Source organism: Lampetra planeri, chromosome 45 (genome assembly GCF_965212315.1).
Source record: "Lampetra planeri chromosome 45, kcLamPlan1.2.h2, whole genome shotgun sequence".
Lineage (NCBI taxonomy): Eukaryota > Metazoa > Chordata > Hyperoartia > Petromyzontiformes > Petromyzontidae > Lampetra > Lampetra planeri.
The window spans coordinates 6,180,154-6,205,136 of NC_136151.1; the positions used below are offsets into that span (position 1 = coordinate 6,180,154).

The 24,983-nt window shown below is 46.8% G+C and overlaps 1 protein-coding gene across 1 annotated transcript; it reads left to right on the forward strand.

Moving 5' to 3' along the window:
* Positions 1–760: 760 nt before the first annotated feature.
* Positions 761–19,379, forward strand: LOC144733070 (E3 ubiquitin-protein ligase TRIM11-like). The gene is made up of 6 exons (XM_078614808.1): positions 761–1,476; positions 1,747–1,842; positions 10,032–10,265; positions 11,115–11,137; positions 12,279–12,382; positions 16,449–19,379. Exons 1-6 carry the CDS (start codon positions 919–921, stop codon positions 16,997–16,999), a joined length of 1,566 nt encoding a protein of 521 aa, XP_078470934.1. The 5' UTR covers positions 761–918; the 3' UTR covers positions 17,000–19,379.
* Positions 19,380–24,983: the final 5,604 nt, after the last annotated feature.

Sequence of the window (24,983 nt, forward strand, 5' to 3'; positions counted from 1 at the left end):
CCACCCATTCATTCAGACCTCCGATTAGCACGAGTGGCTAAGTACGGTGCGAAATAGGTTTAACATACATTCATACCCACCCACTCACCCAGACACCCACCCACCCACTCACCCACATACTCACCCACTCACTCACACACCCACACACGTCTGATCAGCACGGTTGTCTACGTACGTTGTGAAAAAAGTTCAACATACAACCACCATTCACCCAGAATAAAACGGTGTCCTTGAAATACATGAACACAAAAATATATGACAGACGAACAGTAAAAAAATTAGGTGATAAAGGTTGAAGATTATAGACTTAGAAGTTAAAAAAGGTCTTGAAAGAAAAAATAGATAATGACACAGATGGAAAAAAACAAGTTCACATTTAAATCTGAATGTTTGTACTGTGGCAATGCACACATCCTGACCCTTGCCGGTCAATCAGCCTTTGGGACAAACCATTATCGCTGTGTCCCTCGCTGATGCTGCTACTGCTGGGTTTTGTTTACACAAATATTACGTCACTTGAGAACGGTCAAAGCTATGTATGTTTGTTGAACTTCTTCCACACCGTACTTAGCCAACAATGCTAATCGGAAGTGCAGGGAAAGGACAACAAACTAAACACAAAAGTCAGTTTTAGCTATTACACAGTGCGTGACTGTAACGCCACGTCCACACAGGTGAGCCCAGCCGCCGTGTGGAACATTCCAGGGCGTGTCTCGATGTCTTTATAACTTTACTGAAGGTGAAGTCAAGTTCATTTCCTTGTTCGTCTCCGCGGGTTGAGCTGCTCACACCGCGTCTCCTGAACAGAACACACTTCAATGGTCATCAACATCTCACGGTATTATAAAGATAAATAATTTTGTTGAAATATATTCTCTGAGCCACACGAAGAAACTACTTTAGGTTCATCCTCGGGTCATGTCAAGTGCAGCTCCCTATGAGAACGTGGACCGTGAGTTGACCTGCTCCATCTGCCTGGACACGTTTGACTGCCCCTCCACGCTGAGCTGCGGCCACTCGTTCTGCTTCCAGTGCGTGGAGGACGCCTGGAAGGAGACAGACTCCTACTGCTGCCCGCAGTGCCGCAAGACCTTCCCTCGACGACCCCAGCTGACCAGGAACGTGACGCTCGCCAACCTCATAGAGCAGCTGCGAGTGACTGAGACCATGGCTGCTGTTGTTTTCTGTGACAACTGCCCAGAAGGCAAGACGCCTGCACTGAAGACCTGCCTCAAGTGTGACACATCCTTCTGCACGGAGCACCTCGCGCCCCACCTGAAGAATACAAAGTTTAATGACCACGTCCTGGTTTCACCACATGTGAACCCTGAAGTCCGCAAGTGCAAGAAGCACAAAGAGGAGCTCAAGTTCTACTGCAAGCAAGACCTCAGCCTCGTGTGCAGGGACTGCACCATCGCAGGAGACCACACGGGTCATAAGTTCATCACACTGGAGGATGAGCATCAGACACGGAAGGTGAGGCCCGCGTGGGTTGATTTGGAGTCACTCAGGAGCAAACAATACCATGACCTGAACCCATAATCGTGCTACTACATTTGATTCAATCAAAAACATCAGTGTGGAATGATTCTCTTTTCACGCTCTTTTTTCTTTCAAGCTGACTTCCTTGGACTCTTTTCTGGTGAGCAGTTATAGAACGATCACTGTGGAGGGCTCCGTGTGGAGTGAGGCTGAGAGGGAGTCGCATAGGCAGTTGTGCCTCCTTTGGGGCCTCGTCTCTTACAGAATGGAGTCGGAGCGGAGACGCGAGCGGTGGAGGAGAAGAGGAAGAAGGCGGAGGCGTCCGTGGGACGGCTGAAAGCCACTCGCAAGGACGTGCAGGTACCACGCGTGGAGTTTGTTATCCTGTTATCTCCACCCTGCGTGGAGTCTGTGAATCTCTCCTTGTGAGGACAACTCCATAGATTCAAGTAAACTTTGATAGTCTTGAGTCAGTGTGTAATAACTGTGCATGATATTGCATTATTATGGCTATGGGTGCTTGAAATATAAATGAAAAAAACATTAAACGTTTTCTGTAAAAAAAAAGTTAATATCTCGTGAGACTGCACAACACTTCACATGTTAACTCGAATGACTTGCAATGAGTGAGATAAAATCACGCAGTATGGAGCAACGACTGCATTGAATTAGAAAATAGAAATTAAACGAGTGAAAATGAAATCATAAGAAATCGGCTGTTAAATGCTGGAATAAACACAAGAGACGCGACTTCAAGAGAGTTCAGGGAATGCTGGGAAACAATTTTGCTCTCATGAAACGAACCCAACTCTAAAGCAGACATAAAATAGAGTCTGACTTTCAAATATTTAAAATTGAATTTGCACGAATAGTGATGTTAAAGTGATTAAATCTTAGTGCCGTACATTTTATTGGTAAGGAAAATTACGTAAACGTGTTTACTTGTGATATGTCTTTAACGATATTGCTATGAACCTATATTCTTGGTTCTTTCGGTAAAGTCACGTAGATAGAAAATAAAAATAATAAAATAAAAAAATCAAAGCAAAAACCCACGACGTTTCAATCACAACACAAGCGGTCTTCATCAGGTGGAGAGAAAATAGGTTCAGCAGTTCCACTGCTGGAATATTTTTTCCGTCTGAGGACGACCACTTGTGTCGCGATCGAAACGTCGTGATTAATTTTCCTATTATTATTATAATTCTTTTTTCATCTACCTACGTGACTTTACCGAAAGAACCAAAGATAATGGATTCCTGCAGTCACGAAAGCTTCAAATCAAGGTAAGGAGCCTTTTTGTGTTTTTGCATGCAGAAGTATCCATTGTAATGCAGGGCATCATATCAGCTGGTGATATTCATAATTTACAATAAAAACGTAAAGAATATTAGTAAAAAAAACATAAGCAGATAAAATGTCTCCATCACAAATCTGCCTCTATAAAAATCATGAGACAAAATTTACACATCCCATCAGCCCCACAACATGGGAGTGCATCGTTTTAAAAGTATTGATTCGGTAAAAGCAAACTCTGAACTAATTTCCACACCCAGTGTCTCGGTATTAGAGTCAGGCTTGCTTGAGGTAAGGCTGATGTACTGCTCTATGTTTATAGGCAAGGACCCTTTTGTTATGATATGGGTCCTAGTTAGATGGCAAATTTTATAACACACAACACAAACATAATCATTAGACTCGTTGTAGAGAATATAACTATAAAATAAAATAAACAGACACAACTTCCTTACTCATCTGTCTCTCCACCTAATACATCAATTCATAAAGATCCCATAGGCTCCACAGTCTTCTGGGAGTGCATCATTTTAGCAGCATTGATTCTGTAGAGGAAATGCTGAACATGTTTATGCATCAAATAATTTTTCGTCTGACGAAGATCCATATCATAGAGGATCCTTGTCTATAACACCTAGCAGTTCATCTTCTTGGTTCTTTCGGTGAAGTCACCACGTAGAAGGGAAATAATAAAATAATAACAATAAAACATAATAAAATACAATTCTCACGACTTTTCGGCCACAACGCAAGCAGCCGTTGTGGCCGAAACGTCGTGAGAATTGTATTTTATTATGTTTTATTTTTATTCTTTTATTATTTCCCTTCTACGTGACTTTTCCGAAAGAACCAAGAAGATGAATCCCTGCAGTTACGAAAGCTTTAAATCGAAACCTAGCAGTTCACCTGCGTTAATCCAAGCGAGTCTGGCTGCTGATTATACACTGAATGAATACAGTTATGCTAGAATAATACAATCCCAAAGGCCCCCGGTCCAATAGATTGCGTACAAAATACTTTTATTGTTGATGTGGAGAGACAGATCTATGAGGAAGGCAACTTATGTGCTTATCTATTTTGTAAATAATTTACAGATCCTCACCAATGCACTTCTGGACGAAGGCTTCCCAACATCGTGTTGATCTTTGAGGCTGGTTGGCCATACTTAGTTGTGCGGGTCAGGGCGGTTTGCTGAAGGTAAAATCCAGAACTGATTCATATCTCACTCATCACACAGCTCTGTAATAATTTTGGAGTGGGGAGGAAGCCAAGCCTAGGCTGAGAGGCAAGGACATTCCAGTAACGTGAGGTAGTAGCACCAGCATGGAAGGACGCATCACCAAACCAAGTTTTAATAATATATATATTTTTTAAATAGGCAGATACTTTTGAAGCTGCGACTGGGAATTTGCGGAGTTAGGAGGTTCTTACATATGTAACGACTCCAGGAGACACTGCTCTTGTGATTATTTTTATTGAAGACACGTACACTTGGCAGACGAAGAACCCGACTCCAACAGAAGCATCGAGCCTCTCCTCTTGACCCCTTTAATCCCCAGCGTGGCCATCCCTTGACCCTTGGCCATGCCCCTTCTCTTGAATCTTCTCGATGGCTCTCGGCCCCTGATCCGCACTGCGGCCGTTTCACCTCTATAATCTCCACCGGTCGACGGCATGGCCGGTGTAACTTGGGGGACGTACGCAGCAGCACCTGCGGGCAATGAAACCACGCCCTGTTCCCGACTGCCCATGGAAGCACGTGCTCACGCCGCTCCATGTTCTTTTTGTTAGCGGCTTGCGCCATGGCAGTATTTTCTCTTGCTGCCACGTGCACTTACGACACACACCCGAGTGTATCCTTTAGTGGCACGGGTACGGACGACTGCTTTATCTCTGAGGTCGTACCAAGTTGAGCCTCTATGGGGGGTTGATTTTCCCATCCGTACATTAGAAAAAAAGGGGAGATTCCCATAGAGGCGTGTGGGGCCATTCTGTATGCCGACATTTCCCCCGGGACATGCAAGCCCCGGTCCGTCTGTGCCTAATTAACCGATTGACAGAGCACAGATATTATGGTCCTAGTCAAGCATTCTACCATCCCATTCGTTTGAGGATGGTATGGCGAATTTCTATTTTTTTTGTACCGAATACATCGCACACTTCGCGCAGCACTTTAGACGAGAAATTTTGACCCTGGTCAGTAAGAAGCTGCTCTGGGGCACCATTATAAAACACGTGGCCGTGTAGGAATGCATCCACAGTGGATGCAGCTGTTTGGTCCAGCAATGGCCAAGCCATTGGCCACCGAGTAAAATATTCTACCTCCACCAGGAGAAACCTGTTCCCCTTTTGTGAACATGGAAAGGGGCACAGGCTGTCTAGCTCAACCAATTCATCGATTCGGGACACTGTGATGGTCTGCAACAGGGACTGATACCTTTGCATTGGGGGCTTTCAGCGCATGTACTCCGTGCAAACTGCGACCAGGTGATGATCATCGGTCGACATTCCAGGCCAGTAAAAGTCCCGTTGCAATGTCAACAGCATTTTCCGATGCCCGAGGTGCAAGCAGCTTAGTTTCATGCACCGCTAACGTCAGCTTACCCCGCAGGGAAGTGGGGACCACTAGGCAACGATGGTGTGAAACCTCATCCCATCGCATTAACAGTCCCTCATGGAGAACAACCCGCGAGACTCCCGCAGAGGCAGGAGTATAATGTTTATTTTTCCGCACGACGCCGGAAAGCTAACAATGAACCATCATCCACCTGCAGCTGCCCCCATTCTGCATGCATGGGCCCCAAAGTGCTGTCTCTATGTATAATCATCCCGGCTGGTTCTGCATCACTCAGTGAGGCTACGACTATTGGCAACCAGGCTGCGGGTGGTTTACACCAACCAGCTCCCAATGCACATGCACACAGTTCTTCATGAGGCAACCAAGACAATGCATCCGCATTACAGTATCTTATGCCCTTCTGATAGACTACCTAGAAGGAGTATTTCTGTAGTATTTATAGCCAGCGTGAGAGCTGGCCGGATAGCTGGTCTGCCTGCAAGGAGTGCTGCAGGGCCGCATGGTCAGTGCAGACCACGAAATCCCTGTCATATAGGTAAGGCTTGTACTGCTGAAGGAAGCAGACCATTGCCAGAAGTTCCCGGCGGGTAACACAATACCTCTACTCAGTCGGCGACAGGACGCGACTACCATATGCAACCCTGCCCTTCATCTGAGACAGGACAGCCTCTATACCTAGGTTACTGGCCTCCATATCTAAGATAAAGGGCAGGGAGAAATCAGGATAAGCCAAGGGAGGCACGTTGGAGAGGCGATTGCGTAGCATAACAAACGCTGCCTCCTCCTACCCCCATTTGAACTTCTGTTCTTTAGCAGTCAAAGCATGCAAGGGTTTTGCAATGGTCGCAACCCATGGAACAAACCGTCGGTAATAGGATGCAAACCCGACAAAACTGTGCACTTCACCCACAGACTTGGGGGTCAGCCAATCTCATCCCGGAAGCACTCACAATGTCGCCCAAATATCGGACCGAGGTTTGCCATAGATTATATTTATCAGGATTCAATTTCAGATTAACTGAATGTACCCTGGATAACACCACTCGCAACCGTTGCAAATGCTCCTCAAACGTGGGACCAAACATCGTCCAAATAAATGATGCACGAGTCCCATTGCAATCATGCTAGAACCAACTCCATAAGCCTCTGGAATGTGGCAGGCACCAAATGCAATCCCATGGGAAAACAATTGAATTGCTACAGTCCGTGAGGCGTTCGAAATGCAGTGTTAAGTTTAGATAACTCGTTCAGGAGTATTTGCCAAAACCTCAACAATAAATCCAATGTAAAACAAAAACGAGCACCTGATAACACGTCCAGAGAATTGCTAAAGCGCATATGCATCTGTCACCGAGACCTTGTTTAGTTTCCGAAAATCAACGCAGAACCTTAGACTCTCATCCGATTTTTTTCACCAGCACTACAGGGGCTCTCCAAGGGCTGGTTGACAGTGAAATTACATCAGCCGCCAACATTTAATCCACCGCCTGTTGTACATGCTTCTTTTCTACAGGACTCATACGGTATGAGTTATGGCGTATAGGAGCTGTGTCACCCGTATCAATATGGTGCTGCAGCAGCGAAGTATGGCCAATGTCCAACTTGCCCTTACTAAAAACGTCTGAAAATTGCAGTAGCAACGACCGCAATTCGCTCCATTGTGCCTCAGACAAATCTGGATTTTAGTTGCACAGTGTTTCAGCCCATTTCGCATTCGACTTGGCCCTTTCCTCCACCGCACCCACAATATCCACCGCCGCCGAGTCAACTGCCTCACAACACGCAGCCATCGCGTGAACCAATACAGTACCCGCCTGGACCACAGTCGTCACATTTAACACGTGCAGAAATGGCTCCTGGCTCATCCGCAGGATCGTCTGTGTGCCCACCAGTTTAAGCCCACGGGTCGCTGTGTTGGACGGTGTAAGGAGGAATCTCACATCGAGGTCGGCCAAATGTAATCATTTGCGGTAACGCAAGGGGACCAACAGTTGCATGCCTGGCGGAATCTCTACCGATTCCCTAACCAAGGACTGGACGGTTATATTCGTATCTGACTTCCTAAGAATGGAGTAAAAAAAAACAATCGCTGCCCTGACGGCATTACAATGCATTTCTCGTCCATTAAAATCTTAAGGGGCATTTTGCTCAAAAAGTCGGTGCTCAACAGGCAAGAAACAGCCAGTGTTTAAGGAATCAAAACAGGACCCGACAAAGCAATTTCCCCAATCCTTACACCAGCCTCAACATGCCAATGATTCTCATGCTCCCTCCGTTAGGCAACACACACGCATTCACCACCGGCATTACATGATGACCATTTGACGGCAACATGTCATACATCATTTCCGAGATAATGGTGGCCGAGGCATCAGTGTCGATCAAAATGCGCACCTCTACCCCCTCAGTGGAGCCGGCCACTGCTGATCTGCCTGCAGCTACCGCCACCACCTGCGAGCCAACCTTTTCCATTGAATGCCCGACTTGGGCCACCCGCATGACAACTAAGGGATGCAGGGTGAAAATGAAAGTTGGAACACGGGATGCCCTAGATGCTTGAGGTGGTGATTTGGCCCATGTGGCTGGTGTGTCGCAACTTGTGTGCTGTGGTTGTGGAGCGGTTGTTGGCAGAAAGGTGGATGCCGGCGATGTCGGCGATGTCGTCGTTGGTCGGGCGTCGCTCTGGCATCTCCGCGCGATGTGTCCCGGCTGTCCGCACTCGAAGCAGGTGATGGCGGGACCCTGCTGCGGAGGGGTCGCCTCCTCCCTCAGCCCCCAACCTCAAAGCCGTCGCGAGGTCTCTCCTTGCCGCCGAGCCATGTGTTGCACCACCACCTCCTTCCCCAGCTCCAGATCCTCCTCCGTCAGCGCCCCCGCACTCCCCGCTGACTGGGCTGTCGAGGCTTCACCCAACACGGGCTCACCTGCCCATGCCACCACTCGAGGCCGCCAGTTCATGCTTTCACGTGCCTGCAGGCATCTGGCCATCCACACAGATGTCTGCGCCTCCTTCTCCATGATGGGCAGCACGACCCCCATCTCCTGTGCCAACACCAGCATCTTCTCCATGGCTAGTGAGTCCAGTGCTGTCTTGTCCATTCGCGTGTATGCTGCCTGCCCGAGTGCCATCAACACGCTATGGTAAGCGAGGGCCATCTCGGTCTCCCCCCGCCTCCGCTGCAGGAACTTCCTCCACGTGTTGGGTGGAGGGTCAAAAACGGCTGCCATCTCCCCATATGCCTGTTGAAGAGTGGCCCCTCATGCCTTACGCACAGCTCGGAATGCTGCAAGCGCATCATCGTCAAGGGCTGTCGGCAAAGCCCTCAGTGCTTCCCCCTCAGTCCAACCTATTGCTTGATATGCTGCCTCAACCTCCGGGTGAAAGTGGCCCAGTCACCTCCCGCTGCCACGAACTCCTTGACGAGAGTCATCTGTCGCGGACGGTCCACTGCTCTCTCTTGCGCCGCCGGAGCTGCAGCTGAATGGCGGCCATCGATTGCGTGGTTTCCATGGTGGGAGCGATGGCGGCCGTCGATCGTGCAGTCTCCACTGCGGAAATGACTGCGGCTGTCCATGGCTCCCCCTCTTGCCACAGCCACGCGAAACTGCAAGTCGAGCTGTGCGACTGCCGCCAATAGTTGGTCCAGCTGTCCAGCCACCTCGCTCCACCCCTCCGTGATTTTTGGCTGCTATTGTTTGGCTCCCTCCCTCCTCGTTGCCGCCACACCTTCTTCTGACTGAAGGAGGGTCTCCTCCTCATCCTCTCCCTCGTCTCAGATGAGTTTTTCCTCTGGTTAAACCGTGACACGATGATACCACCCCACTTCTGACACCAGTTGTAACGACTCCAGGAGACACTGCTCTTGTGATTATCTTTATTGAAGACACATTCACTTGACAGGAGAAGACCCTGACTCCATCTGCAGCCTCTTCCCTTGACCACTTTTATTCCCAGCGTGGCCTATCCCTTGACCTTTGGCCACGACCCTTCTCGAGAACCTTCTGGATGGCTCTTGGCCCCTGACCCATACCTACTGCTTTCTATCACTTGACCACAGCCCCATTTCTCGATCCTTCTCGTAAACCCCAGATCCTTCCCCTGTCTGTCACTTTGTGGCCCCTAGTCTCTTCCCATGCTAATCCCCCTGCCATTACCCACTGTACCCACTATGCCAATTAACCTGTCATTACATCTTGTGGCCCCTAGTCTCTTCCTTTGCTAATTCCCCTGTCATTACCCCCTGTGACCGCTAGTCCCCTGTACTGTCTTTACACGTATTTGTCAGTTTTGTTTAAAATAACGTTAAGGTGGAAGGTATCCAGGGGGACAAATTAGAGGTGATACAGAATATGTAATCATGCATTGATATGGAGGCATCAAGGTCAAAGTGGGCGGCCAGGTGGTATAATGGAACAAGAGGCTAGGCGGTCGATGATTACACAGGTGTCAAAGATGGGGAGGATGGTGGTTTGGACTATATAATTACTGGCCAGATTATCAATGTGAAGGACAAGATAACACCTAGATACTTAAAGTTATTGACCTGTTAAGTGGGAGCTCAACGACAGTGTCGAGGCAGGGAAATCTAGGTTTGAAATATCCAAAAAAAATGTGACTTTGGTCTTCACAGCATGGTATATGAATTGATAGAATCTATCGCATGCCCCTTTGCAGGATTCCATGGTCCAGACCAAGGCTCGCATCTCAGGCGAGTTCACCCGTATGAGGGCGATGCTGGATGAAGACGAGAGGGCAGCTCTGGATCGCGTGGACGTGAAGGGGCGTGAGCTGCTGTCCCAGATCAAGGAGAACATCGCTCATTACGAGCGTGAGATCAGCGACCTCCAGGCAGCAGCCACGCGCCTGCGCGCTCTGCAGGAGGAGAGGGACTCGCTCACGTTCCTGCAGGTAGAGCGCTCACGGAGCCAGGGCAAGTGCCCCAGTTCGCGTATATTCGTTGCGGTTTTTTAAACATGGCACATGCGATGCCACTCAACGCAAGGATAAAGCATTTTGCATTTCCAATACAATGGAGAGCCCATGCATTCTGAAATTAAATGAGGAATCAAGTCCACTGACGTGGATTTGTATATTCTGATAAAAATATAAATTACTGTTGAAATTCCAATTCATAAATAAACTATTAACATGCAAATCCCTCGCGTTAATCGGTTGGTAATATATGCAGATGTTGCCATTTAAAATTGTAACCGCATAGTCCTGTAATGTACAACAGATTGAGACTTATTAACACTACATTTTTATTATTAATGTAACCAAAGGTAGACCAACCATCAGTCATGCTGAAAATAGAAGTGCTTTTAACTTCAAGAAATACAGGGGGCTTTATTTTTCAGCACTGACTGCTGATGAGACCAATGTGGAGATTGCCTGCTTCAAAAAATATTCACCCTGTTAAACTATCGACTCTGCTAACGCGATTATCTGGGTGTAATTCACCCTCACAGTGGGTACTTATTTTGAATGTTGGTTCACAATCACTGCGAATCGACATCGAGTGCTACGGACGCCTCTTCCTGTGACATTGGGTACCGAGTGGCAACGGTTTGAGAGGCCACACCTTGCTGATGAGAACCATCGAGTCCGAACGACTCCACGGCTTTCTTGTTTACAACCAACAACACTGGAATAGGCGAATGGCTGAGCGCAGCCCAGCTCATCGCGTCGACCAATCACCATGTGGTTAACGTGGCTGGAGGTGAACTAACTCGCACCCCCTGTGTCTGACTCCTGCAGGTTCACCTAAAGGAGACAAACCGGTATGGACTCATGAAGTCACACACATGGGGTGACGCCGTTTGTGGGACATGGGCTGCGTGATGATGATGATGCTGTGCGTGATGATGATGTGTGGTATGATGCTGTGTGAAATGATATTGTATTATAGGACCTTTTTGCCATTATCATAGTGTAGTGACTGACTCAGAGACACTCAGAGTAGGAGGCACTCTATTTATTAAACGGCCTTAACAGTTCACACTTGGTAACTATGATTCCCAGTCAGGACAGCTGGTAGACTGCCTGACTGGCGACGCTGAGATAGTGAAGACGGAGACAAAGAAGAATCCAGCAGCAGCAGCACGACGGGATCCCACTCCACACGACAGCCCCGAGGTCCCCTCCCGGGGCCCCTCTTATACTGTCAGCGTGGCCTGGCTCTGCCCCGGCCACGCCCCCCTTCTGGAGCCTACTAGCAGGTTCTCGATGTGTCCCTTTCGTGACCCTTCCCCTACATTCATCTCTGATCTATCACGTGACCTGCTGTCAGTCAGGGCTGCTGTAAGCTGCAGATCCCCTTCCCTGCCAGCAGCCAGCGCTATGTTATGTGACCGATTCTATGTCACTACAATAGTATGAAAAATAAGAATAGGTTTGAGCCTTTTTGGCAATAAAACAGGTGTTAAGATGTTCAAACAGCAATAGATACCTTTGGCAAGGACTCATGCTTGTATTAAACCACGCATACTTGTGATGAACCTGCAAACAAACATGCTCACTGTTCGCCTTTGGCGTTCTCTGGTCTGACACTGGTGAGACTAGGCCATGAAGAAGGCTGTCTCTGTTCTAGGTCAATCAGATTCAAAGGCATTGCATCACATATAATTATCAGAGAATGTTTGTTTGCATGATCACCACAAGTACGTGTGGTTAATGCAGATTTGATTCCTTACAAAATATATCGATTTGGTCTTTGAACATCAGAGCACATAGTTTATTGCCAGAAAGGGCAAAACCTATTCTTATTTTTCATAAGATGATGCTGGGTAAGACAGGGCTGTGTGATGCTGTGAGTGATGATGCTGTGTGATTCTGTGTGATGCTGCTGTGAGATGATGCTGTATGTGTTGGTGTTGTGTAAGACACGGGCTGTGTGAGTCACTGCTGGTTCTGGTCTCACAGGAGAGACACTCAGAAGGGATCTCCACCCTCATCTCCCAGTGAAGAAGACATCGCCTCGATCAGAGCCCTGCAGGGAGCTGTGGTCAACCTGCTGGCATTCATGTGTGAGTTCCACGGACTCTTGCCACGTGTGCGTCTGTTATTGTGCATGTACTTTGGCCTGTGCATGTATTTTGTGGAGCGGTAGTGTCGTGGTTAGTGCGCTGCGCTACGAACCTGGTGTCCCGAGTGTGAATCCCGCTCACTACACTTTCACACACACACACACACGAGTGTACATCACTACACTATCACACATACACACGAGTGTACATCACTACACTATCACACACACACATGAGTGTACATCACTACACAATCACACACACGAGTGTACATCATTACACTATCACACACACACACGAGTGTACATCACTACACTATCTCACACACGAGTGTACATCACTACACTATCACACACAGAGAGCGTACATCACTACACTTTCACACACACACACACACACACGAGTGTACATCACTACACTATCACACACACACACGAGTGTACATCACTACACTATCACACACACACGAGTGTACATCACTACACTATCACACACACACACGAGTGTACATCACTACACTATCACACACACACACGAGTGTACATCACTACACTATCACACACACACACACGAGTGAACATCACTACACTATCACACACACACGAGTGTACATCACTACACTATCACACACTCACACGAGTGTACCTGACTACACTATCACACACACACACACACACGAGTGTACATCACTACACTATCACACACACGAGTGTACATCACTACACTATCACACACACGAGTGTACATCACTACACTATCACACACACACACGAGTGTACATCACTACACTATCACACACTCACACGAGTGTTCATCACTACACTATCACACACACGAGTGTACATCACTACACTATCACACACACACACACGAGTGTACATCACTACACTATCACACACACACACACGAGTGTACATCACCACACTATCACACACACACGAGTGTACATCACTACACTATCACACACACACACACAAGAGTGTACATCACTACACTATCACACACACACACGAGTGTACATCACTACACTATCACACACACACACACGAGTGTACATTACCACACTATCACACACACACGAGTGTACATCACTACACTATCACACACACACACGAGTGTACATCACTACACTATCACACACACGAGTGTACATCACTACACTATCACACACACACACGAGTGTACGTCACTACACTATCACACACACACACACGAGTGTACATCACCACACTATCACACACACACGAGTGTACATCACTACACTATCACACACACGACTGTACATCACTACACTATCACACACACGGGTGTACATCACTACACTATCACACACTCACACGAGTGTACATCACTACTCTCACACACACACACACACGAGTGTACATCACTACACTATCACACACACGACTGTACATCACTACACTATCACACACACACAAGTGTACATCACTACACTATCACACACACGAGTGTACATCACTACACTATCACACACACGCATGAGTGTACATCACTACACAATCACACACACACGAGTGTACATCATTACACTATCACACACACAGAGTGTACATCACTACACTTTCACACACACACACACACGAATGTACATCACTACACTATCACACACACACGAGTGTACATCATTACACTATCACACACACACACACACACGAGTGTACATCACTACACTATCACACACACACACACACGAGTGTACATCACTACACTATCACACACACACACACGAGTGTACATCACCACACTATCACACACACACACACGAGTGTACATCAGTACACTATCACACACACACACGAGTGTACATCACTACACTGTCACACACACACGAGTGTACATCACTACACTATCACACACACGAGTGTACATCACTACACTATCACACACACACGAGTGTACATCACTACACTATGACACACACACACGAGTGTACATCACTACACCATCACACACAAACACGAGTGTACATCACTACACTATCACACACACACGAGTGTACATCACTACACTATCACACACACACACACGAGTATACATCACTACACTATCACACACACGAGTGTACATCACTACATTATCACACACACACGAGTGTACATCACTACACTATCACACACACACACACGAGTATACATCACTACACTATCACACACACGAGTGTACATCACTACATTATCACACACACACGAGTGTACATCACTACACTATCACACACACACACGAGTGTACATCACTACACTATCACACACACGCACGAGTGTACATCACTACACTATCACACATACACGAGTGTACATCACTACACTATCACACACACGAGTGTACATCACTACACTATCACACACACACAGTGTACATCACTACACTATCATACACACGAGTGTAAATCACTACACTATCACACACACACACGAGTGTACATCACTACACTATCACACACAGTGTACATCACTACACTATCACACACACGAGTGTACATCACTACACTATCACACACACACAGTGTACATCACTACACTATCATACACACGAGTGTACATCACTACACTATCACACACACGAGTGTACATCACTACACTATCACACACACACAGTATACATCACTACACTCTCACACACACACACGAGTGTACATCACTACACTATCACACACACGAGTGTACATCACTACACTATCACACACACGAGTGTACATCACTACACTATCACACACACACGAGTGTACATCACTACACTATCACACACACAGTACATCACTACACTATCACACACACACACACGAGTGTACATCACTATACTATCACACACACACGAGTGTACATCACTACACTATCACACACACGAGTGTACATCACTACACTATCACACACACACACACACGAGTGTACATCACTACACTATCACACACACACACGAGTGTACATCACTGCACTATCACACCCACCTCGTGTGCTGTGCCGGCCTTCACAGGTGCTCACCAACACCACTTGCCCCTACACTCCTACAGCCTGTGAAAGGTGACACACGGGAGATGTTTGTGTTTGTTGTACACACACAGAGACGCTGCGGCGGTGTTGATATCCACGCTGCCGCTGCTGCTGTGATCCACTGCCTCCCACGGGCACGACCGCACAGTGTGGCTGAACGATGAATCGATTTCAAATCAAAGTCGCAATTTGAAACAATGCGATTAGCAAATCGCAAAGGCTGCGATTTTTGAAAAGTCATATTACTTTCTTATTGGAATGTTTTATTTTTTATTATTAGAACTTTATTGTTTTAACTTAACAATTAATTGTAGATTTGAAGCTTTCGTGACTGCAAGGATTCATACTCTTAGGGTTTTTTCGGTAAAGTCGCGTAGGTAAAAAAAAAATGAAAATAACTCAATTAAATCACGACGTTTCGGAGGCAACACAAGTCTCCGTCTTCAGGTGGGACCGTCACAGCTAAATTTACTGTATCACTTTATTATTTTATTATTATTATTTTACCTACGTGACTTTACCGAAAAAATTTAACCATTGTTCTATGTTTTAATCGTTCTATTTCAATTAAAAGTTTTAACAAATACATGTTGGAAGCAATTAATATATTTTAAGTTTTCAGCCTTGCATTAGAATATATAGAGCAGTTCACATTTTGATGGTATCATCACATGTTTTACATCTATTACACAGTGAATATTGAACTGAAGCTCGACTTTTCAAAATGTAGATGGCGGGGCAGACAAACGCACCGCTGTACTGTACTTCTGTGCTCTCGCCAGCTGCGCCGCCTGCCTTCACCAACACGCGGTGACCGGCGTGGTGAAGTATGGTCAAATATCCCCCGCGACCCCCACGGTGTAGGGAGGCCCTCATCCAGCAGTGGATTAACAAAGTGCCCGTTACATGTCATCACACCGATAGCTACGCATTACAATGTTGTATAACAATGCTCATTATGAATTGCTCTATTGTAGTGTAGGTGCGTGTTAGTGCACGAGTGCTGTTGTTATAGTGGTGCTGTTGTTACACGGCTACTGTGATTATCGTTACTGCAGACGGACGCTCACCAACTGTGGACCCAAACTCGGCCTGCAACTACCTCCAGATTTCCTCGGACCTCAGGACGGTGACGCGGACCGCTGTCTCCCAGGGTCGCCCCGATCACCCACACCGCTTTGATCACTGGGACCAAGCCCTGTGCTCCGAGAGCTTCTCGTCGGGTCAGCACTACTGGGAGGTGGACGTGGGGGGTGCGGCGGGGTGGTGTCGGGTTGGAGTCGCGTACGGGACGATCGCACGGAAAGGGGGTGGTAATGAGCACTGGCTGGGAGAGAACGACTCATCCTGGGTTTTATATAAAGTTAACAACAGCTGCTCAGTGCGTCATGGTGGTGTACGGACCTCAGTGCCGGTGAGGGATCCTCCACGGAGAGTCGGGTGTCACTTGCACTGGGAGGCGGGGCTGCTGTCGTTTTACCGCGCCGACTCCATGGAGCTGCTGCACTCCGTCCACCACTCGTTTAGTCAACCGCTCTACCCCGCACTGTGTGTGTGGGGTGATGATAGTGACTCAGTGAGGATTCTGGATCTGAGTCGTGCGTGCTGAGAGCACGGAGTGTGAGCAGCGCAGAGAAACGGGCACAACGCACAGACTCGCGCACACAAAGACACAGATCCCCCGTGCAGCCTTCACAGGCTGTTGGGGCAAGTGCTGTCAGCGAGCACCTATGGGGCCGTCCATAAATGACGTCACGCACCTGGGGGAGGGGGGCAGACATTTGTGACGATGGGGGGGGGTGTTTGAGAAATGTGACGTCACGTCAAAATGCGCAAATTTAAATACATTTCGACAACACGTTCTACTTAATAAAATATACTTTTTTTTCTAAATGTTTTCTCCTACAACATCAGAGTGCAGCGCCACATTAAATATGCACTACAATGACAATAGTTTAAAGCTATTTGAGGCATGTTTTATTTTGTTGGGGGCGGGGGGGCAGAGCTTTGTGACGTCATATTTGAGGGGGGGGTCTGACTTTTCTGACGCCGTGTGACGAAGGGGGGGGTGGTCAAAATCGCGTGACGTCATTTATGGGCGGCCCCTATGAAGGCCGGCACAGCACACTAGGGGGTGGGTGGCTAACACCACGCCCGGCCGCCTTTGTCTCCCCAGTGGTGATGTTTACACACCGTACCAGGAACTCATTTTTCAGGCTGAGTCGACCTAGGGGAGCCCCATGACCGGTTCACCAACACCAGTGACGATTATCGGAATCGGTCCAGGCTCTCCCCTAGGTCGACTGAGCCTCAAATGAGTACCTGCTGCGATGTGTAAACATCGCCACTGGGGAGACAAAGGCGGGTCGGGCGTGATGCTGGTCACCGACCCCCTTGTGTGCCACAGTGTCGGCCTTCATAGGTGCTACTAGCAAACAGCACTTGCCCCTACAGTCTGTGAAGGCTACACGGGGGATCTTTGTCTTTAGCGTATAGAGAGCCATGTGCGTAGTGTGGGGTGGAGCGGTGGTGCAGTGATTAGCGCACTGGTGGGGGAGGGCGGGGGGAGCCAAGCTTCTCTCTGACGTCACCGTCCCTCGCACCGCGCGCCGCGTGGCGCTCAACGCCGAGAGGGCGGAGCTCCACCGCGGGCGTGCTGGGAACACGCGTCACGTGACGCTGCGGGGTGACGCGCGCCGTCCCCCTCGCGATCACTCGCTCGTTGGGCGATTAATGGGATGGCATCACTAGGGGGGGACTACTCGTGGTGTGTGCCGAGTGTCGCTGGGCCAAAACATTGTTGTTATAACCTGGGGTCGAGTGACCCCCTCCTCCCCCCACCCAAACTAGTTTTATTTTACAGGGCATAGAGAGAGATATACGCCATTTTAATACCTAGTAGTAGTAGGAGGTCTTTCACCACCAATATTCGTAAAGATTTGTTTTGATTAATATTTTATTTATCTGCTCTAAGACTTGGGCCTGAAGCCACAACCTTCGATTCATGGGATAACGCTTCTGATGACAACAATAAGAACTGTGTTTTGACTTTAAGTGGGTTAAAGTTATTAAGCGCCTGATATATATCTAGAGTGAGGATCTACCTTACAATACGACACGACTAACATTGTCTCAACACGCATTAATAACACAAAGACACTGTGTGTTATTACAGGGATAGAGACAACACAAACTCCAAATTTCCAGCAACTGTCAGGGTCGGAATCCAACCAATGACCTCTTGCATACCAGGCGAGGGAGTTAACATATCCTAGCCACAACGGCGTTTCTCCTTAACGTGAGACACCAATCCGGTGTGAACCCAACCTCGAGTCTCAGGGTGTCTAGCAACACGTAGATTATTTGTAACACATTGATTATATCGTACCAGTTGTGTACTTGTGTGAACGCTAATCGCATTGTGCTCTGGGCTGTGGGTGAGATTTCTATTTGCTTCATTGCTGGCATGATTTTGGCTTGTTTTGCTTTTTTCATTTTTGTGACCCAGGTCACTCTTGTCAATGAGACTCATCCTGATCTCCTGAGTTCTCACCTGGTAAAATTTAACTCGACTCGATCATCAGCAGAAGTATCATCAGCAGCAGAATTAATAACAGGAGCAACAGCATCAACAGCAGTAGCTCTATCATAATCAGCATCAGGAGTAGAACCAGTAACATCAATAATAATAGAATCATTATCAGCAGTAACAGAATCATCATCAGCAACAGAACCAGCATCATCATTACTCTTGCAACCGAGACTCATCCTGGTCTCTTGAGTTCTCACCTGGTTAAACAAATCGACTTTAACACGTAGGCTTTCGCGACCAATATTATCAATGATAAAGGTTTATTGGGTTAGATCGCGTACTACATAGACTTGATTGTGTTCTGGGTTACCTGTGAATTGTAATCACATTGTATTGTGGGTCAAGGGTCAATGTGTTCTGGGTGAATAAAAAATAAAATCTGAAAATCTATTGTCAAGATTGTCATCTAGGCTGTGAATGTGACTCTCTCATAGCTGAGACTGACTTGTGTAAACATGTATTTTTTGGGATGGTTGCTGTTGTTTTGTTTGTTTAGATGTCATTAACGGATATTAAACCCTGGCACAGTTAGTAAATCTACAGCTTACGCCTTCACAGGTAAGTGGTGTCTGTAGCCTTGGGCAACATTCCATGGCGCATCTCGTGTTATTTTTTGCTGCACTCTGTCAGTTTGCTTGTTCCTCGTCATCATGAGCTATGATGATGAATGGATCCTGACTGATAGATGATGATGAAGAGCACGATGATGATAATGACTACACATCGTAATGATGACCACCACCCACTCACCTGCACCCAACACTCTCCTCCCCGACACCTGCTACTCCCGAACCTAATACCCCCTCAGCCGTCTACAGAGACCCTCCCTCCCGCCTGCCCTCACTCACACCTGCTCGGCCATACACCTGCCCATCCTGCCACCCTCCCACCTGCCAACCTCATTCTTTTTAAAGCACCCATTTCCGTCTGATTTCTCTCCCACCTGATCACCTGCACACCCGCTCACTCACCCACCGGCACAAAGGCAAAGATCCCCCGAATAGCCTGAACAGACTGTTGGGCAAGTCCTGTTAGCGAGCATCTATGAAGGCCGACACGGCACACGAGTGGGTGGGCGGCCATCACAAAGCCCGGCCGCCTTTGTCTCCCGAGTGGTGATATTTATACTCCACACCAGATACTCATTTGAGGCTGCATCGACCTAAGGGAGGCTCATGACCAGTTCAGACAATGGTCACTGGTGTTGGTGGCCATGAGTGGGAATTGAACTTGGATCGGCAGGTTCATAGCACAGCGCACTAACCACTACAACACCAATCTCCACCGACACACACACACCTGCTCAACCACCCACACAATCACCCTCCTACCCTCCCACCTGATCCCCCACTCATTTACACGTAAAGTTGTGAGATGATTTGTCAAAAAAATTAACAATTTAATGTTTACTATTTTTTAAAGACAATTTTAAACAGTTATGCTAACATAAATCCAGAACAAATAAATATCAATGATAGAGACGACATACCTTTTTTTTTATAAACCCTTTAATAAGAATGTTTTACAAGGTACGGCTTGGTGCAGAAACCCACAGAGCCTCACCATAGGCGACGAAATCAGTCCAAGGGACAAACCATCACCGTTTGCCTGGCCACTCTGGGTTTTGTAAAAATCGTGACCTCTAAACCCGAACACCGCGGTGTGAATGCAACGCTCCTGTCTAAGCAGTTGAGTCGAGTCGTGTCTTGGTTAGTCACATTTCCACGGAGTGTTTCGTGATGTTTATAACCTCGTGCGAAGTAATGTTGGTTTCCTTGTTCATCTCCGATGTTGTGAGCCCCCAGGATGTTGATGGTTAAAATATTTTACCTGGAAAGTCGCTCGATTTAACTTCTCATTCGCAAGGGTGTCCAAGGTGTCAAGTGACAAATGCGTAAAAACTTCAATAAAACGATTTACTACGGACAATATATTGTTATATTTTATCAGGTAAGGCACATTGAGCAATGTAGCTCTTTTTCATAAACGATCTGGCCATCACAGATGATAGCTCAACGAAGTGGCTTATAATCACGTGGAAATGTATAGCAGAAGCTTAATACTCGAAACGCGTGATGTTGATTCTAAATGTGGAGGGAGTAAACGACCCCAGTGAGAGAGACACGCTAACTCCTAATATGCAGCAGGCGTCGGGGTCGGGATCGAATCCACGACCTCCTGCAGACCAGGCGAGGGAGTTAACATCTAATCACTCCAAATAAAAACGTTACAATCTACATCTTACACGGTTTACGTTTATAAACAACGTGAAACACATTGATACAGAGCCAAGAACAGAGGCAAGGCAAAACACCCACGAGCATCAGAGGGCAGTCAAACGCACGAAAGCGCGGTGCGCACTGACGGTTCATGTGGGACGTTCTCTCGCTGTCACAAAGTAACTCAACGCGTTCGTAAAACACTGCGTGGAGCTTAAAAGTAACATTAAACGACGTTTCAGGCAACGGACCTATTCATAGGACATCATTGAGAGTTAAAGGAGGAGGGCGATTCTGAATGAGTGCGTGCGTGCTTGGGGTTTGTACTCTGATGATCGTTGCTTGAGTGAATGTAAGGGTTTGGAATTGGTTCCCACGCACGCGTTTCTCTCTGTGTGCACGTGGCAGAGTTAAGCGGATCAACAGCGAATTAATAAATAAATAACAACGCCAGCCTCTGTAGCGCCTAAGCATGGCGAGCCGTTCTCCAATCACCAAAATGTTTTGGTGACGCTACGTTTGGCAGTGGCGGACAAATAACAACAACAAACAATCTCAGCACATTCGTAGAGTCGCTCTACCTCTCGTGCTGTGAAGAGGGGCCTTTGCTCGAAACGTCGCCTGTTGTATACAGTACTGCCTTTTAAGGCCACAGAGTGTCATGAATAAACGTGAGTTTTTATTGTTAAAAATACGTGTGTATTTGCACGTGTACATATATATTTTTGTGCATTTCAGTTTCTACGTGTCTTTGAGAGTGCAACTCACACCACTGAGTAGCTATGCGAGTGTGTGTTAATATTTACTACCCAGATTCAAGCGATGAGGTTGTCCATAACATGACACATCACACTATCTACTGTGTACAGCTCAGATACAGTATACCTGTGTGTAATGTTGTTACATACCCTCACCATGTACTATAGCTGAGTTACAAAGTGTGCTGTATAGTGTGATGTGTAATGTTGTTACATACCCATACCTGTCAACCCATATGGGTTTACCCGTATTGTTTCTTGCTGTGGTTGTCCCACCTGATGACGGATGCTTGTGTTGCGCCCGAAACGTCGTGATTTAATTAATTTTATACCTACGTGACTTTACCGAAAGAACCAAAGAGTATTAAATTATAATTATTACTTGACGCTCACGCCAGTTGGTTCAGGGCACGGGGTCTGCAACCTGCAGCTCCGTAGCGGCGTGCGGCTCTTTGAGGGACGGCTGCTTCGTGAGACGTTTTTATTTATCAAGGACCAACACCACCACCGTCTCTCGTATTCACACCACATTCTTATTTATCAAGCACCACCAGCACCGTCTATCGTACTCACACCACGTTTTTTTTTATCAAGGACCACCAGCACCGTCTCTCGTACTCACACCACGTTCTTATTTATCAAGGACCACCACCACAGTCTCTCGTACTCACACCACGTTCTTATTTATCACGCATCACCACCAGCACCGTCTCTCGTACCCACACCACGTTTTTATTTATCAAGGACCACCACCACCGTCTCTCGTACTCACACCACATTCTTATTTATCAAGGACCACCACCACGGTCTCCCGTAGTCACACCACGTTCTTATTTATCAAGGACCACCACCACCACGGTCTCTCGTACTCACACCACGTTTTTATTTATCAAGGACCACCACCACCGTCTCTCGTACTCACACCACGTTTTTACTTATCAAGGACCACCACCACCGTCTTGTACCCACACCACGTTGCATTGCAGCTCTTGAAATAACGTGTTGGGTTTTTTTACTTACCGAATTGTAACAAACAAAGAAAACATATCTCGTTATTTTGGTTTCTGAACCCCCTGGTTTAGGGGAATCGGTTTTTTAAACCCTGAATACGATCTGACAGCGGTGTAGTTTGCTGGGCAAAACGCACAGCCTCACCCTAGCCAGTGTTTTGTTTACGTGACAAACCTTTCTCATTGATTGTGTCGGGTGGTGGCGGGTTTAACGACACGTTAAATATTTACGCGATCTAACCAAAAAACACGTTTAATGAATATTCGTCGCGATTAGCCTACTTATATTTTTAAATCTGAAAAGACAGTACGAAGCGATAGAGGGAGAGTACGGCTCCCCGGGACCATGGTTACTAATTGACGTGATAATGATGATTGATGGGACGAGCGTTGACAGGATCACGTGAGGGGAAGCACGTGACCCAATGGCCGTGAAGTGTAAGATTGAATAAGAGACGGTGCGAACCGGACCTGGGAGCTGTTGTTGTTGTGGGGAATCGCCGTCGTCTCCATCGTCTCTGAGTAGTCTTGAGGCTCGAATTACATTGTCTCATCAGAATAGAGTCGTCTAATTACCCAAGTGTATATCGTCACTCGTTACGTTGTCAGCAGACTTTATTCATAATAAATATACATGAAGAATAAGACGGTGTCTCTGAGAGCTACATTACAAATGTAACGCCACGTCTACACAGGTGAGCACGGGCTGCCGCGGGGAACATTCCAGGGCGAGTCTAGTGCTGTTCATAATTTAACTGCAGGTGAAGTCAGATCATTTCCTTGTTCGTCGTGGCTGCTCCGTGCTTTTTACATATCGCTGCGGTGGCTAGGAGATGTTAACTACCTCGCCTGGTATACAGGAGGTCGTGGGTTCCATTCCAACCCTGACGCCTGCTGCTGTATATTTGTAGTTTGCGTGTCCCTCTCGCCGTGGTCCCGTGGATTTTTTTCCGCTTCCTCTGGTTTCCTCTCGACATTTAGAATCAACATCACGCGTTTAAAGTTTTTGGCTGAAAAAATATCCACGCGAAAAGCCACTTTGTTGAGCTTTCAATCGTGGCCAGGTCGCTTAAAGAAAGAGCTACATAGCTCAGTGGATCTTACCTGGTAAAATATAAAGAAATATTTTTAATAGAATTTGCCAAAATCAGCCAGAGTAAAGGATGTAAAATGTTAACATTGACAAGAATAGGTGATGACTTATTTTGTTTAGGTATTGACGATTTTAAATATTGAACAATATATTTTATATTCTTGGTTCTTTCGGTAAAGTCACGTAGATATTTTTTTTTACCGAAACAATCAAAGAGTATGGATTCTTGCAGTCACGACAGCTTCAAATCAAGAACGATGAAAAGTGTCTGTCGTCAAAGTAAAAAGTCACATCGGCGATAAAATCGCGCGTAGTAAATTGAAAGAGACATTGATGAGACGTCAACCATTAATGTTGTACAACAACAACAACAGCAGCAGCAGCTGTTGTGCGTCAACGACCTGCACCACCCGCACGCCGTTCGCCACAACGCGCTACAGACGCAGTCCATGGCGACACGGAGCCAAGGCGAAGTCGTCGCTGCACTCCAACAACAAAGAAAGCGGTGGATAAAGCAAAGCACTTTGTGGCAATCGCCCGAATGTCAACAAGATGCAGGGAACTACTAACTTTTATATTTATATATATACTGTAGATGTCCATAATGCAGGTTGTTTGGGTTAGATGGTTAACCCCCGATAAAACTGTATAATGGTTATTGGTCGCGAAAGCTTTACGTGTTAAACTACTGTTAGGTGTTCTAGATTTGAAGCTTTCGTGACTGCAAGGATTCATATTCTTAGGTTTTTTCGGTAAAGTCACGTAGGTCAATTTTAATTAATAAAAGTAAAATAAAAAATAAAATTAAAATCACGACGTTTCGGAGGCAAGACGGAAGCTTGTGTTGCCTCCGAAACGTCGTGATTTTTTATTTATTTTACTTTTATACATTTTTATTTTTTACCTACGTGACTTTACCGA